Consider the following 15,727-nt stretch of genomic DNA (forward strand, 5'->3'; position numbering starts at 1 on the left):
AAATATCTGCTGCTTAAATTCTGCTTCTGGAGGTTTGTTAGTGTCCCCAAGGCAACAGGAAGTACATAACTTCAAAATGGAGGCAGACCCACTGTTGCCATAACAAACCTTGGAGTGTCTTGCCAAATCTTAGCATGCTTTTCAGTTAAACCGCTAAATATTTTCCAAGAGGCTTCGGTCAGACTGGTTCAGCAGAGTTCTGATTTGGATGAAAAGCAAAGAGGCTTTGCACAGGCTGCCTGCAGCGCAGCTCCTTTCATTAGATTTCCTTCACATTCCTTTGTCAGGCGCAGGATGTTTGGTTTGGCCGCCCGTGCGCTGGATATGCAACACCCAGTCTGGAGTGCCTCTGTGCACGTTGCACAGGGGTGTCTTCAGCTGGCTGTACTTGCTCCGTGGTAGTTTGGAAAGGGGTTTGTAGTAAGCAACTCATCCAATCCTTAGGGAAAATAAGGTGTGACCCGGCAGTGCAGTGAGGTGCTGCTATTGCAGGAGCCCCTTACGTCAGCTGTGTGTAGATCAGAGCTGCCGGGGGGCTGGGTCACCTTAAAATGGCCCAGAGCAGGACAAGAGTCAGCTGTGTAGTTTGTGGCAGAGAGACTGGTCCTGCTTCCAGCAGGAAAAAAATACCCTAAAGAACACTGTTGCATCTAACAACTTCATGTGAGCAGCAAAACACTTGGGAATGCTCTGCCTGCAATACTAGCAATTGCTTTCATGTACTTAAAACCTACATTTTGCGCATTTGGTTTTCTTTCTTTTTTACTTTAACTTTTATAACCAGTTTTGCTTTCTATGCACTAATATAATGCCATCTCAGTTCTTTTATTAATCTGACTGCCCGGGGAAATTGTTAGACTTTTGTAAACAAAATTGGGAATAAAACTACTTTGATCAAACTTTTAATAAATCTTCTTAGTTGAGAACTGTATTTGTCTTCTGACTGCTTATTTCTTTAAGCAACTTTTACAGCTGTCCTTAACTCTTTCCTCACTGTCCTGCAATGCTGGTGGTGTTCATACAGAAGTGTGACAGCATGCTGCTGTGGTGACAGAGCCAGCTCTGAAAGCAGAAAACTATCTGGAGTCTTGCATTTGTGAATGTTTCCTCTCTAGTTGTTGATGAACGTTTTGGTAGTGCAGAGGACTTTAAATACACAGAAATATTCCAGACATGTACATGACGAGGTACTGGGGGACAGAGAGGACAAAGGCTGGTTGGTCTTAGGAGGGAAATGGAGCAGTGCAGTCATAGCTGATGTCACTAGGTAACTTCTCAGTGTTGGCTGCCTAGGTGGATAGTTCAGGCTGGAATAAAATGGACTCTGCTCAGACTACTGCCCAGGGGCATTTTAATTATATCTCAGATCAGCTTGTGCAAGGCTAATGACTGGAATAACTACTGAAATTGCAAATGAAAGAATAATTCACATTCTGGAGTTAGCTGGCTCAGTATATTTTGAAAGGTATTGACAAATTTTGAAAAACTATTTTCTGTAAATGTGTATTTTAAATTTTAGATTTGATCAAGATAAACCACGTAGAGAGAAATTAAACTTTGTACTGTACAGGGATGTTCTTTTCCTCATTGGTGCAAAATGATTATCTGTTTAAGAACCATGTCAGTTCAGTCTGATGAATACACCCCACCTGGTTTTAATTTCTATTAGTTCTATGTTTGTGTAGTGCCCAGAGGGAGGCTGGGGGATGGAGGATGCAGTGGGAGGGCTGATAAGCTGCCTTACCAACAGCATCCTGGGGGATCCTGAGCACCTCTGAGTCCTGCTCAAAGCATTTGTTTCACCCAGAACTCCTTTTCTACAAGAACTCTCTCACACATTTTCACTGCAAGTTGTAAATTCCTGATGGCATTAACACCTTTGAATTTATTAGTTTCAATAACTCAAACTTTTCATGACGTCTGCACCAAACAGTACTTCCTGTCTAGGAATTTAGTTTTCTGAAACTGCAAATCTTAAATAATAGCCAAACCATAAGCTAAACAGGGGAATAAACTGTGACCATGGAAGATAATACTGGACAAAATTACCTTTCTCTTGCAATGCTGTTCTTGCTTACCAAGGAGAGGCCTGAAACCACCTCAGGAGAAAGAAAAGGGCACCTGGGGTACAAAAGAGCTGAAGAAAAATCTTCTAGATACCAAAACTGTATTGGCTTCCAAGGTGCAGAAACTGTGGACTTTTAGTTATTTCTGGGTCCTCTTTAGTCCCTTCAGATTATTTCTGCATTATAAGTCAATTACATTGTTGCCTGCGTTTTTAAAAATCAGGTTACTTTCCCTGGCTACCTATCAGTAATTCTTTAATCCTTTAATGTTTCAAATATTTACACAACATAATTAAAATCTGTCAGTTTCTCTGTACTGGTAAGGTGGAATCTGAACCCATATTTTCCTTGGAAGACGTCGAGTTAAGGTACTGAGGGAAGGTGGAAATCAGAGTGGGACACCCTGATGAAGGATCTCTGGCCTCTGGGTGGGGGGCAGTGGGGCAAGAGTGGGGTGCAGATGGGCTGTCAGCCAAGGAGCTGCAATTTGTGCAAGTTTTGCTTATTTCTTCCTTTAAAAAAGCAAAACAAGTTGGAAGGTACCTAAGCTTTCACTGGTGAATCATCCCCATGCCAAGTGCGTGGTTTTAAGGATGCAGTAGCAGTAGGTTTGCCCTGTGTGTGCTGAGGCACTTGCTAAGTCTTTTGGTTCTTCTCAGCAAAGCAATCCAGAGCCCTGGGCATCCTCCTGCAGGGGCATCTGCTGGCTCAGGCTCAGCACAAACACTACTCTGTGGGTTAATGTGCTAATTCTTTTGCATTACACAGTCACTGGACATGAGCAGAGCCAGCTCACCCCCTAACTCAGGGCCCTGCCTGCCCTGCCAGCAGCAGTCACAGTCACATTTTCCCTTTCAGCCCAGTAAAATCTGGATTATTTAATACAAAGGGAAAAGCCACAGCATTTCCCCACCCCAGGTGCCTGTTCTGCACAGATCAGCGCAGCTGGCAAAGCTGTTGACTCCAAACCTGCACAGAGATGGAAAGGCAACACAAATGTCCCCTCCTGGAAGAGGTTGATTGTAGGTAGGGCTGAAATTTGAAAGGAAGCTTCAGGTTCCTCTTATCTGTAGCCACCTGGGCACATCTTAAGCAAAATGCCCATTTTTTGTTTCATATATGAATATATATACACACACATGCACACATATATATGTTATATATATTATATATAACATATGCATACATCTTCATAATTTAATAAGGTACCTAAATTATTTTTTAAAATAATTGCTGTTGCCAGACTCCTTAAAATCTGCAATTCCTATTTTGAAGATGGATTCTAAGCTAATTTCTTAGTAAAAAAAGTGAAATGTCCCCAAATGAATGAATACTTAGTTATTGATAATAAGTTATTATTTATACATGTCATTTATATTATTTGTTCTATATCATTCTTATTACTAAAAATTAATTAATATTTAATAAATATTTAGTTTATAAGCTAGGCTGTGGTTCTGCTGACAGGACATGAGTATGTTGGATAAAGAGACGTAGGTTTGTGGGTGTTGACTTGTCTCTATGTTTAACAAGTCCTTTAATAGCCTTTTCCAGAGGAAAAAAAAGGAAGGAATAGAAGAATTTAAATGTAATTTTAAGTTTGTTTGACTGACATTACTAGTAATATCACCTAGCCTGCTGCTAAAGCACTTTTATGGATACAATGCCCTAATTCTTTGGAGAAGGGGGGGGGTGTACATATGTGGCCCAGGAGCAGGAGAAGGAAAACCACCCTGGATGGGGGCTCTGCTCTACTGCAGTCACTTCCTTGTGAGGGAAATTCCTGCGACACATTCCTGGGCACGCATTCCCCCGGCTGCTACACACGTGGCACAGCCCAGGAGAACTGAGGTCACTGCCTGTGACGTGACCACTCTGCTCCTGAACAGCCGCTCCAGCTCTTGCCTGACACCCACCACTGTCCACCGGCCAGCCCTGGGCCAATGTCACTGAAGCCACCACTGTCCACCAGCCAGCTCTGGGGCAATGTCACTGAAGCCACCACTGTCCACCGGCCAGCTCTGGGGCAATGTCACCAAGCCAGCCCTGTCACCTGCCATCTGGCCAAAGTCTCCCGAGATGCAGCGGGACAAGGACAAAACCTCTCTGAAGTGCCAGCTCAGCACTACCAGGCACAGCGGCCGTTCCACTTGTGGCTCCAAAAATCCTGTACACGTGTGACACAGGCCACCACCTGGTCATGCACGGCAATTTTCAAGTTAAACCACAGTAGCCTGGGAGGGAAGAAACTGGTCATGGGTTTCTCTCCTCCCCTCTCTTCTTGCTGCCCTGTAAGGCAGAGTGAGCTCATTTCCCACCTGGCTCTGTGCCTGCTCCTTAGTTAACCACATCCAGCACTTGGAACCAGAGCAGTGCGTGCTTGTCAGTCCCCAGCGGTGCCTGAAAATGTCCCTCCTGGGGCTTGTGCTGGGAGCTGCAGCTGATGCCAGACAGGAACACCTTCACCACTCACTCACTCCACCTGCCTCTCTCTCGCAGCCCAGCTGAGCCGTGCTCCTCCTGGGAGCCCCTTGCAGCCCACCCGAGTGGCTGTGCTGAGCACTCCTGCAGCAGCAGGGACACTGACAGGGAAGCTGAGGCTGTGCATGTGCCTGCTCAGAGCTGAGCACCCCAAGGAGACATCAGAGGCCATCAAAACATCGAGTCTTAAGTCTGCAAAGAGGTGAAGAAGGTGCAGCCTCCAGCTTTCAGGACAGAAGGTTTGCCAATACTGCATTCCTTGGCAGAGAGGTCAAGGCCCAGGCACCAGGCATGGCCACCACACAATGGTGAGTATGGAGTCAGAGATCCTCTGGTGAGGATCCACATCACCCTCCTCCCTCAGAACTACACTTGAAGAGTAAAACCTGCACAGCAGTTTCGAAAGGAGACAAGAGCACAATTCGTTTCCTCAAAGCAAGTAAAATAACAGGTCAAGAATCAATCCTTTTTCTCTTCCCTTTATGTAATAGCAATTGCCGAGCAAGTCTCCCATCTCCATGCCTGGACACAACTAATTTTAATCAAAGGACACCTTTTATTTCTCAGTAGTGCCATGAAGTCAAAGCAAAATATGGAAACAACACCTTGGAAGGACTTCTGAGCAGCATTGGCCATGGTTTGATGGGAAGAACTTAGAGCACCTCCTCGGTGGAAACAGCATCTCCAAGGGGACAGTAGATTCCTCCCTGCATCCACTAAATGACATCCTGAGAGCTGTCACTGCATGAGGAACACAACCTGGGAAGTATGGTCACCAAAGCAGGTAACCCCTGAGCATCTAAAACCACTGCATGCGAGGACTGTTAGCTAAAGGCTGCAGCTTTTAGTGTCTCCTAGCATAAAATGTCTTTCCATTTTTCTCTTGCTTTCATGTCCCAGGCAGAAATAAAGAGTAGATGAAAAAACTGCTCAATTCAAGTACCATGTGAAATGAAAACTAGAGTAGGAAAGGAAAATAAGTTGTCTTTAAAATCTAGGATAAGATAGAGTGGTAGATATTTGAGGAAAAAGTGCTCATCACCAGGCCTATGTTCTGCAGGGGGGAAAGAGAGACATACACACTGAAGCAGGGAACACAAGGACAGTTGCTATGTGCAACAAGTTAGGTCAGCCTCACCACACATCCTCCCTCCCTGCTAGCCTGGTGACAGCAAGGATTACAGGACAACAAAGTGCCATTCATTACTGCATAGACAAGGAAAAGCAGTCACGTTAAAAGCAGATTCCTCCAGTTCTGTCCTTGCCCTCCTGTTGGTCTCCGTGAGGCCACAGGACCTGGGAGGGTCTAAGCTCACTTTGTCTTGGTGTAAAAACCAAACCTTGGGCCTTGTAACAAATCCCCAGTGGTTAGAAACCAGATGGCACAAGGTGTCCCTCCTATCTGCCCATGCTACTTGAGCAATTTTTTTAGCCTTTCTGTGCTTGGTTTTCTTACCAAAATGAATATAACTACTTGTAGCAAGTTCTTTTCATGCTAAAACTTTTCTCAAACAATAACTGTTCAACAAGCACAAAATATTGTGGGGCAAGCTCTGTATACATGAAACCAATACCTGAGGGACAGCCAGTCCTCAAACTTGTGCACTAGCCAGGTTTTCCATTTCAGCAAATATGGACATCATTAACCTACATACATGAACAGAGGACACCCTGTCTTAACAAGGGAACTCACCAGTGGCCAAAGACACACTTCACACTGAAATAGAAAGAGCAGTTGTTACAGAGGATCTGCTGGGAAGAAATGCTCTTATGACTTCAATTCCCCCTGAACTTAACTCCTTCCCCCTCCTTAGACCACAGCTGTGAATTATGAAATTGTTAAAGGAAGAAAACTCCCCTGCTTCTGCTCTTCCTTTGACACTGGTGCAGCCCAGCAGAATCACCCTTTCATTTATGCTGCATGTGTGAGACCAGAAGCACAGAAAAAATTTAGCACACAAAGCTGAGGAAAGTGTTTCCTTTTGTAGCAAGGTATGAGGTACTTGTCTTTAAAGACACACATTATTGAAAGCTAAATAGTCCTGTCAAATGACCGCTGACAAGAATGAGGAAATGCAGTTTTGAAACTGCATAATCAGATTAAAAATGAAGATTTAAGGTTTCTTTGGATTCACATAGCTGGAATTCCATGAGCACCACACCTGGAGCCCGAGTTACACGCTTTTCTTTCTTATGCTGAAGTTAAGGCTTGCAAGGTTGAAGCAAATCTTACAGACAACAAGGATGGAAGGAAAACAGGCCACAGATATAAAGGAGCAGATAGATATTCACCTTTCTGAGCCATTCTGACATGAACTGACTTACAGATCACGTATCTAAAGCTCTTCCACACAAGCCAGTGGATGGTGACAGGGAAGCGCTTTCAGGCAGATTGGATAATGCCCCAAAAACAGTGCAAACTCTGCTCATCCTTCTGCTGCATCTCTGTCAACAAAAGGGATTTACTCACTCCTTTCTCTGGACAGGAGAGCAACCCTCACCCAGAGCAAATATGCCAGAAAAATTTCCAGAATCATATTTTCAAAATGACAGACATATACATTTGGGTCATGGTTGGACTCAATGACCTGAAAGGTCTTTTCCAACCCATAAGATTCTCTGATTTTACTGTATCAAAATGTGTTCTGAAGCCAGAGGACATTCAGAAATGAGACCAGCACCAGAAACTGCTGCCTGAGATAAGCAAGGATTTGGTAGATGCACAGCAACAGCTTGAATTCCATGTGTCCTGCTGGTGAGTAATCATCTGCCCAGCTGATCCAATTGACTTGAATCTCGCTCAAATCAAAGTTCTGTTCCTGTCAGTAGCAGGACCTGTGCTGACGAGAATCCCACTCCCCCAGCCCACAGCATATCAGAGCTTCACAGTGCCCAGGCTGAGGTCCATGGGGCAGGTTCCCACACGTCCCCCACCCTTCTCAGCACCCAGCCTTGTCCAGCTCCCTTGCCCAGCTCTGTAGTGAATCTCAGCCCACCTTACGCGTGGAAACTGTGATCCAGTGAACTGGCGAGACCCTGCTGAAAGCTAAATTATAATTGAGTTCTTCAGCAAGTTTCAAGATAAGCTTTATTTATTTTAAAAGAGAAAAACATCTGCAGGATGTGGTGTTTACATTCAGTCTCCTAAGTAAATTTAAATATTCGTATGGCACACGTTTTCATAGCCAAGTGTCTCCCTACCGGCTGACACCACACTGAGACACCAGCCTGTATGTAGTCACTGCACAGCTATGAACACAAGTCCTGAACACAATGGAACACGCTGTTCAAGCCTCTTGTGCTGCCATGGGATTTGCATGGTAACATTTCTTACTCATTCAGAAGAACTAAACACTGCTCTTTACAAGATACAGATTTCGACTATCCAAAGTCTTCCAAATGAATGGAATTTCAAAAGCAGTTCTCCTGTCTCTCCATTTGCATCAGCAAAATCACAGGCTGTATTTAGGCTTCTAAGCATTTACTTTGTGCATTCATCATCTTTGTTCTTTGCAATGACACTTCCACAGAACTCAACTACAACTGCTTTGGATCTAGCCAGCCTGGGTGTTATCTGGGCTCAGGAGGAGATCTTGCCACGAAGTCTGGCAGGATCAGTGCCATTCTCTACAAAGGCGTTTTAACAAACTTTGTCTCCTCTTCAGAAAACTCTGCTGAAATCTGTCTTTGTGAAGTTGCTTTGCCCGAGTACATTTTCCCTGGGAAGTACTCCCCAGACTGAGGCACAGCTTTTAGTTTCTCTGTCTTCCGGTGATTGGTTTTCACAAATCTTAGCAGGTTAACAATAGCAGCTGGTGTGATTCCAGGGATACGGCTGACCGCACCAATCTGCACACGGAGACAGGAACAAGTTAACTACCACCAAACCTACACGCTGCATGGAGCCAGTGAGAAATGGGATCAAAACCTGTGGGTGTGCCTCTCCCTGATTCTTTCACCCCCCTGCCCCTTGAGAAGACAGAAGGGATTTCACTGCTGCTCAGCCCTGCTGTGGCTGAATTCTCACCGTCTGGGGGCGGTTTGCATCCAGCTTCTCCCGCACCTCTGCCGAGAGTGAGGCATCAATGGCAAAGTAATCCAGGTCATCTGGCAGCTGGAGCGCCTCATCACGACGCACTTCTTCCATTTCCTGCTGCTGACTGACTACACACCACTCGTAAGCAGCTGCGGTGATCAGGAGAACAAGAAAGGCAGATATAGATGGATACTCATGTGAAACAAGTCACTTGCAAGAAGCACAACGAGAAATTCCACTGAGGTGGTCAAAAGCTCCTAGGGAAATTTCCAGCCTCAGACTATAGAGCCTAATTCACATCACTGCTTTGGAAGAAGTCCTACTCTTTGATTTGTTACAGGAATTTAGATACATGGGTTGTTTTTATCTTCTCATCATAACAAAGGATGGCCTATTTGATGGGGCAGTAAGGAGGAAAAAAACCCAGAGTGATTTTACCCACAGAGTGAAACATCCATGCATAAAAAGGGCTGTGGCTTAAGGTAAAAAGTTCACACTGATCAGTGTTTCATTTCTCCAAGCAGCAACATGAAACACACTAGGACAACTGCTGTCCCCTTACTGAACAAACATATACAGGTCACCACAAGAGAGCCTAATCCTTGTACTCTACCTTCTATTTTCAATCTCTCTGCCAGCTCTCTCCATTGAGCAAGCTTGCCCAGGGGCTCTGGGATAGCCTTTGCCAGAATCTCCATGTTCGCATCTTGATACTGAAGGACGTCAAAGGCACTGTGAAGAACAAGAGTAAGCATTTATGGTAAAAAGGAGTCACTCATAAGGCAGATTTATGGCCGTTCCAAGCTCAAATGTACAAAGTTCTTAGCTTAAGCCAGAACAACTGTAAAGCCAAGCTCAATTCTCTACTATCTCCTCTCAGTACACAGAAGAGCTGCTAAACTCTTGAAGAGAGACTCCTCACATAGATTTACAGCAAGACAGAATGGACAAGGGAAGGGAACCAAAGGAAACCTTTCACACAGACTCTATCAGCCAGGAGGTCTTAGTCACTGATTTAAGACAACAGAAAAGATGAGATGAAGTGGGAGTAAGGGACGTAAGGGCTTTTGTGTACAAGAACAGCTACCACCTGACACCAGCCTGAAATCAACTGCAGTTTTTACCAAGCTTTTAGCGAAGCTGCAACCATCCCCAGCTGGTGACTGTGTAAGGACAGCAAGCACTGTCTGGGCCAGTGGAGCACTCCCTTGCTTTGAGAGCACATGTCACATGAAATAGTAAAAACACCAGTGTCATACTTATTCTACAGGCAAACATCGGATGTATGTCCTCTGAAGGTGGTAAAGTTGGAATCGTGGAGTACTGACAGCTTCAGGAAGGATGGACAAATGCTGTGAAACCACTAGCCAGATGTGCTAAAGCAAGCATAGGTCAAACCAGAAAGCTCCATGTGTAACACTCACCTGACAGGTGACCTGCGATTGCTACTTATGGGAACTCCTGGTAGTAACTGGGACCATTTGGATATGCTGAACTGAAGCGATTTTAGCGTTGCGATCCCATCCTCTAATGCAGCTCTCATCTTAACCGCTTGTTCATATCGCTGCTGTGACACACACCCAGCTTCTTCAAACCCTGCAGAGACAGATGGTCCATGAGACAAAGGTCCACAGTCAGGCAGGGCCGGTCAGTGCAAGAGCTGCCACAGCAGAACACCTCTGTGAGTGAGCCTGGCGTCGGCGTTGTCCGGCCGCAGGGCCATGCGGAACTCCACGCGGCTGGTGAACATGCGGTAGGGCTCGCTGGTGCCCAGCGTGGTCAGGTCATCGATCAGCACTCCCACGTAGCCCTCGGTGCGGCTCACGGTGAACGGGGGCTTGCCCTGAACCCGCAGGCACGCATTGATCCCAGCAATCACACCCTGCACAGGCAAAACAAACCAAACATCCATCGCTCTCCTCTAAGCAAGAACATCAGCACATCTGCACAAAGGCTCACGTGCCAAACCGCGCCCAGGAAAATGCAACACAGTAATCCAGGCTGTTTCCTTCTTGTGACATTATGAGTGTCTCAAGGGCTTCTTGGCCCCTACTGATGTGTCTGGAGACAATTCCCATGTTTTCAACTATACCCACTGCACAGTCTCCATGCTGAAACACTTCACAGGACCTTCAAATACTATTGTTACTGCAACTTTAGTGATAGCAACTGCAGATACTTGTACAGATACAAGTAAAAATATCTTAGGCAAGTCTGGAATCAGGGTGAGCAACAAAAGAACATCTCATGAGCACAAAACGGGCCCAGCAAGAGTATCACAAATATCACAGCCCTTTCTGAGTGCTGAATATAAAACAGTCAGATTCACCCACCTGAGCTGCAGCTTCTTCATAGCCTGTCGTGCCATTTATCTGGCCTGCAAAGAAGAGGCGCTGAACAAGACGTGACTCGAGAGACGCAGTCAGTTGTCGGGGGTCTAAAAAGTCATACTGCACCCCATAGCCTGTGACACACAACAAGACAGATGTTACAGGAGGGACTGTCACGGCAATCAGCGGAGCAGAATGGCTTATCAATTCTATTTATGATTTCTGAACAAGCAAACTAAAAATCACTGCATCCAGTAATTAGTTTTGCTTCCTATTTCCTTTGTTTTGCTATGCTCTAAACAAAACCTGCTTTTCATTAACTAGTAAATAAATATGACCAGTAGATTCAAAACAATTCAGCCCCCTCACCTGGCTGTAACATCTTGGCTTTTTCCAAGCCTGGGACGGATTTGATCACCTGCTCCTGGAGCTCAGGTGGCAGTGTCATGGACATGCCTTGGGGGTAAATGACGTTGGAATCCAAGCCTTCGGGCTCCAGCCACACCTGATGTTCTCGGTCTGGGAAGCGCAGAACCTTTGATTCAAGAGAGGGACAGTACCTGTAACAGTAAACAGCCATGAGCAGCACCTGACATGGAGAAAAAGTTACTTTCCAGAAGCAAAGCAGGAAAGACCCACAGCTCCAAAGAGACTTCCAACCTGTCCCCTTGACAGCCTTGCATGACGCCACACACTCACCGTGGGCCTCTGGCTGTCTCCCTGACGTGGTTGTTCAGGTGGAGGTTATCGCGGATAATTTGCTGGGCCTTCAGGTTCGTGCGAGTCAGGTAACAGGACAGCTGATCTTCTGGCTAGAACAAGCCAAAGCTCGGCCTAAGTTAATCTGGTCACCACACTGTATCCTTACTAAATAACTCTGATATCTCCAAGACCTTTCCCGGGATGGGCGGCTCTCACTTCTGGGAGAGGTCAGCAGGGCTGTCAAACCCACTGTACAGACCGAACACAAGCAAAGTGAGAGCCTGAGCAACACGCCCAAAACCAGACTGAGAACAGGATGGAATCTGGGAGTCTGGAATTCAAGTTCTATCCTATATGCTGTGTTCCTAATTACAGGATTGCTATTCCCATTAAGTCAACATGTTACATCACAGCATTCAAACTAATCACAGGGAAAAAAAAGCTCTGGAGTTGGAAGAATAAGTGCTGACCCTACAGCTAACAACCAATTAATGGGTTTGGTGAAGAAAAAAAAATATCTTGGAGAGATAAAAACCTCAAAACTCTGAATCAACATGAAAAATTCAAAGTTTGGAAAAAAAACTCATGTGAAGTAAAATATTCCATTGATTTTTCTGAAAAAGAGTCAATAGACTCACACTCAAAATAGCAATAATGTAGCACCATAACTCTTTAAAACTGCCACTGACATACTAATTAGCCAAAAGTCATGTGATTTTAAGAGGCTTTAAATCTGTGTTGGCTGAGTGTCAGTACAAAACCCTGAGAAATCATCTTGCTGCAGTTGCAGAAAGGAACTACATGGACCCATAACCCTTATAGACCTTAATCAACAGCTGAAGATCAAAATTTAATAAAGAACTGGTTAATGGTTATCATATAACTTGAGATGAATTTCATGCCATAGAGCAAGAAAGCTACCTTCAAAAAGTTGAGTCAAAAGCCTGTACACCCCAGAAAACTTCATCAATAGTAACCAGAACTGCAAATTTAATAAAGTACTGTTTAGCTGGATAAAACCTGGGTTATCCATTAAAAAAAGACAGATGGGATGTTCTGGTAGTAATAAAAGAAACAAAACACCTATTCCATGACAATAAATTGGGCAGACTTCTGGGAGCGTCTATTAAAAACCCTGCATGTTATAGCATATACAAATGTCTGACAATTATTGTTTCTTTCAACATGTTTATGGAGAATAAATTCCTGATATGTTCTCAATTATTACTCAAAATTGTTATTAGGAAAGTTTGTCTAACAGTTTTTTGCTGTTAGATTTAAAACTCTTTGTTTGAAAACCTCTCCTACATATACCAAGGCCTTCAAGTGATACTACTTTTGCCCCATCCTGACTGTAAAAGGTTATTTCAATTCCTATATCCTCTGGGGCAAATTACCTCCTGATTAACAGCACCTAACTCTGTGCTGTTTAAGTACATTATACAAAAACAGCCAATGTTCCAAGATTTTCTTCAGAAAATTGAACTTCTGCTTTTAAGTCACTGTTAACTTGCCACCTCTCAGGATGGATTTTTCCACAGACCTTTCTCTTTCCTAGTCAATACTACAAATTATCTCTAACTTCAACATTTTAACCTTATGAAGCCAGACATTGTGAATCTCCACAATAGAGGCATAAAACTGGAAGAGTTTGTAAAACCAGCCATGTAACCAGCACATGGAGAGTACTAGCAGCAGTATCACATTTCACAATACTCTGACTCCACAAGTAAACGAAGTTTAGTTCTCAAGCTGAGAAGTGAGAGTGAAAAGGTATTTGCTTTCAAACAAACACGAGTAACTTCTGCCTCGCATTGAGAGTCCTCAAAAACATAACACCTCCAGTACCAATACATCCCAGCTGCCTTTCCCAGCCACTAACTCCCTGGCTGATGATGAGCACAACAGTCCCAGAACCACTTCCCACCCGGCTCTGTGTGCGCCTGATGGGTGGGATTTGCTCTCTCACCTTGATCCACACGGCCTCGCTGAGGAAGCTGAACGGCACTGGAGGGTTGTCAGCCGCACGTTCCTCCAGACCACTGAAGTCAATCGTATCCTTGGCAAGCCGGGGCGGTGTCCCAGTCTTCAGCCTGCCCACAGCAAATCCCAGTTTCTCCAGAGTGTGAGCCAGCCCGATGGCTGGCTGGTCTCCCAGCCGCCCAGCCGGGTGCATCTCCAGGCCGATGTGGATCATACCCCTCAGAAACGTGCCGGTGGTCAGGATAACACTCCCAGCACGTACTGCGCTCCCATCCCCTGGAATAGCAAGTTTTCAGAGATGTTCACATTTTAGTAGCAACAAAGCCCCACAATTCTGGTGTTTCTGTCTAAAAGTAAACTACCAGTGTTCACTGGGGGTTTATCTGTCTTCTATTATAAAATAACACCAGGTTCTCCATAATAAAAGCACCAACAGTAATAACTACAATAAGCAACATGTAGTTATTTCTGTGTATTTATCTAAGCAAGTTACTCCTAAAAAAGAAAACCACTCCTGACAAAAATCTATATCCAGGCCTTTACTTCAGAAACCTTGTTTATTATAACAGCAAGGGGTAATGAAGTACAAGCCTGTTATTAAGAGGACCCCACGATCCTGTAACACTGAGGGCAGCATATACCACTTACCACATTTAACACAGCATGGAATTTAGTATCACCAGCCTGAAGTAAATTAATGTAGTTAATGTCCCAGTATAGTAGCAATCCAGGTATTTTTGACATTGTATTACTTTATATTATACATATTAACCTGGTTTATTTCACACTTACCTAAACTAGCTCTATTAGCTAATTAATCTTTCTCATTAATGAATTAGAATAGGATAAATTCATCTTTTTCATTGGTGAGTCAGAAGTATTTGCCCCAAAGGCTTGCTCTTAATGTGGAATAACTGGAGGCACTTAGTGAGTTACTAGCACATACCCAGAACAACTCCTGCGACTTGGCATTTCCCAGGACGGCCTGGTTCCGGCTCTGTCAAGAGAAGATCCTCCACAGACGCCTCACGAACTGTCAACAGTGGTGTGTTAAGGATTTCTTTCTGTCATGAAAGGAGTTACTGCAAAAATCTAGGAAGTTATGAGACATATAGGCAATCCCAAACCCTGCTGATTTCTGAAACATCGATTACCCACTTCCATTCTTACCAGGTCATTTGGCAGGCACTCAGTTATTGTACTATCCTGACTTATCAGGTAGAAGTTTTCACTCACATAAAGTTTAAGCTCAAGTAAACTAATTGGTCATGAAGCCTGACCTGTATCTAAAACACTAGAGAATTTTTCAAACTGTGCTAAGCTCCAACAACTTACACTGCATCAAAGCACCAAACAGAAAGGTATCTAGGTTTGACCGGTAAATAACGAAAGACAAAACATAACCCCTTCCTTCGTAATCCTCAGTCGCGTATCCCGACTCCCCAGCCCCAGGATTCCGCCCGGCGCGGTCCCCTCACCTGCATGTTCTCCTTGTAGAGGCCGCGGTCGATCTGCGCGCGGAGGCCCCACACGGCCGGGCCCTTGCAGCGGTTCAGCACCTTGTAGTGAACGCCCGAGCGGTCGCACACGCGGCCGCACAGCCCGTCCAGGGCGTCCACCTCCCGCATCAGGTGCCCCTTCCCGATGCCGCCGAAGGACGGGTTGCAGGACATTTCCCCTGGGAAATGACACAGGGACACCCTCGGCACCGCGCAAAAGCTTCCGCGACCGCCCCGGCTCAGCGCCGCTCCCCACGCCGCGGAGACCCGAGGCGCCCTCGGTAGCTTCCCCCGCCCACCCGGGGACCCGCGGCGGTACCGATGGTGCCGATCCTGTGAGTGAGCAGCAGCGTGCAGGCCCCGCCGCGAGCGGCCGCCGCCGCCGCCTCCGTGCCCGCATGGCCCCCGCCGATCACCACCACCTCGTAGCGCGGCGCTGCCGCCGCCCCGACTTCGCTACCCGCCCGGCGGTGCCCAGGGCGAGGCGCCGGGGGCAGCGGCAGGCGGCGGCAGCCGCTCCGCAGGAACATGGCGGCTGGGCCGGCCCTCCCGGCAGCGGGAGCGCTCCGCCCCGGAGCGAGAGGCTGGGCCGGCGGGCCGAGCGCCTCCCCGCGGCCGCCGGTCCTGGCG

At 45.9% G+C, this 15,727-nt stretch overlaps 1 protein-coding gene across 1 annotated transcript; it reads right to left on the bottom strand.

The window, feature by feature from the left end:
• Positions 1-7,621: 7,621 nt before the first annotated feature.
• On the bottom strand, positions 7,622-15,664 carry MTO1 (mitochondrial tRNA translation optimization 1). Its single transcript, XM_041410700.1, has 12 exons — positions 15,417-15,664; positions 15,077-15,276; positions 14,545-14,662; positions 13,585-13,874; positions 11,613-11,725; positions 11,283-11,473; positions 10,917-11,047; positions 10,261-10,465; positions 10,008-10,179; positions 9,197-9,315; positions 8,575-8,732; positions 7,622-8,396 (listed from the first exon to the last, which is right to left on the bottom strand). The coding sequence occupies exons 1-12, from the start codon at positions 15,625-15,627 to the stop codon at positions 8,175-8,177; spliced, it is 2,130 nt and encodes a 709-aa protein (XP_041266634.1). The 5' UTR covers positions 15,628-15,664; the 3' UTR covers positions 7,622-8,174.
• Positions 15,665-15,727: the final 63 nt, after the last annotated feature.

The sequence above is a fragment of the Onychostruthus taczanowskii genome, unplaced genomic scaffold (genome assembly GCF_017590055.1).
Source record: "Onychostruthus taczanowskii isolate IOZ18803 unplaced genomic scaffold, ASM1759005v1 scaffold33, whole genome shotgun sequence".
Lineage (NCBI taxonomy): Eukaryota > Metazoa > Chordata > Aves > Passeriformes > Passeridae > Onychostruthus > Onychostruthus taczanowskii.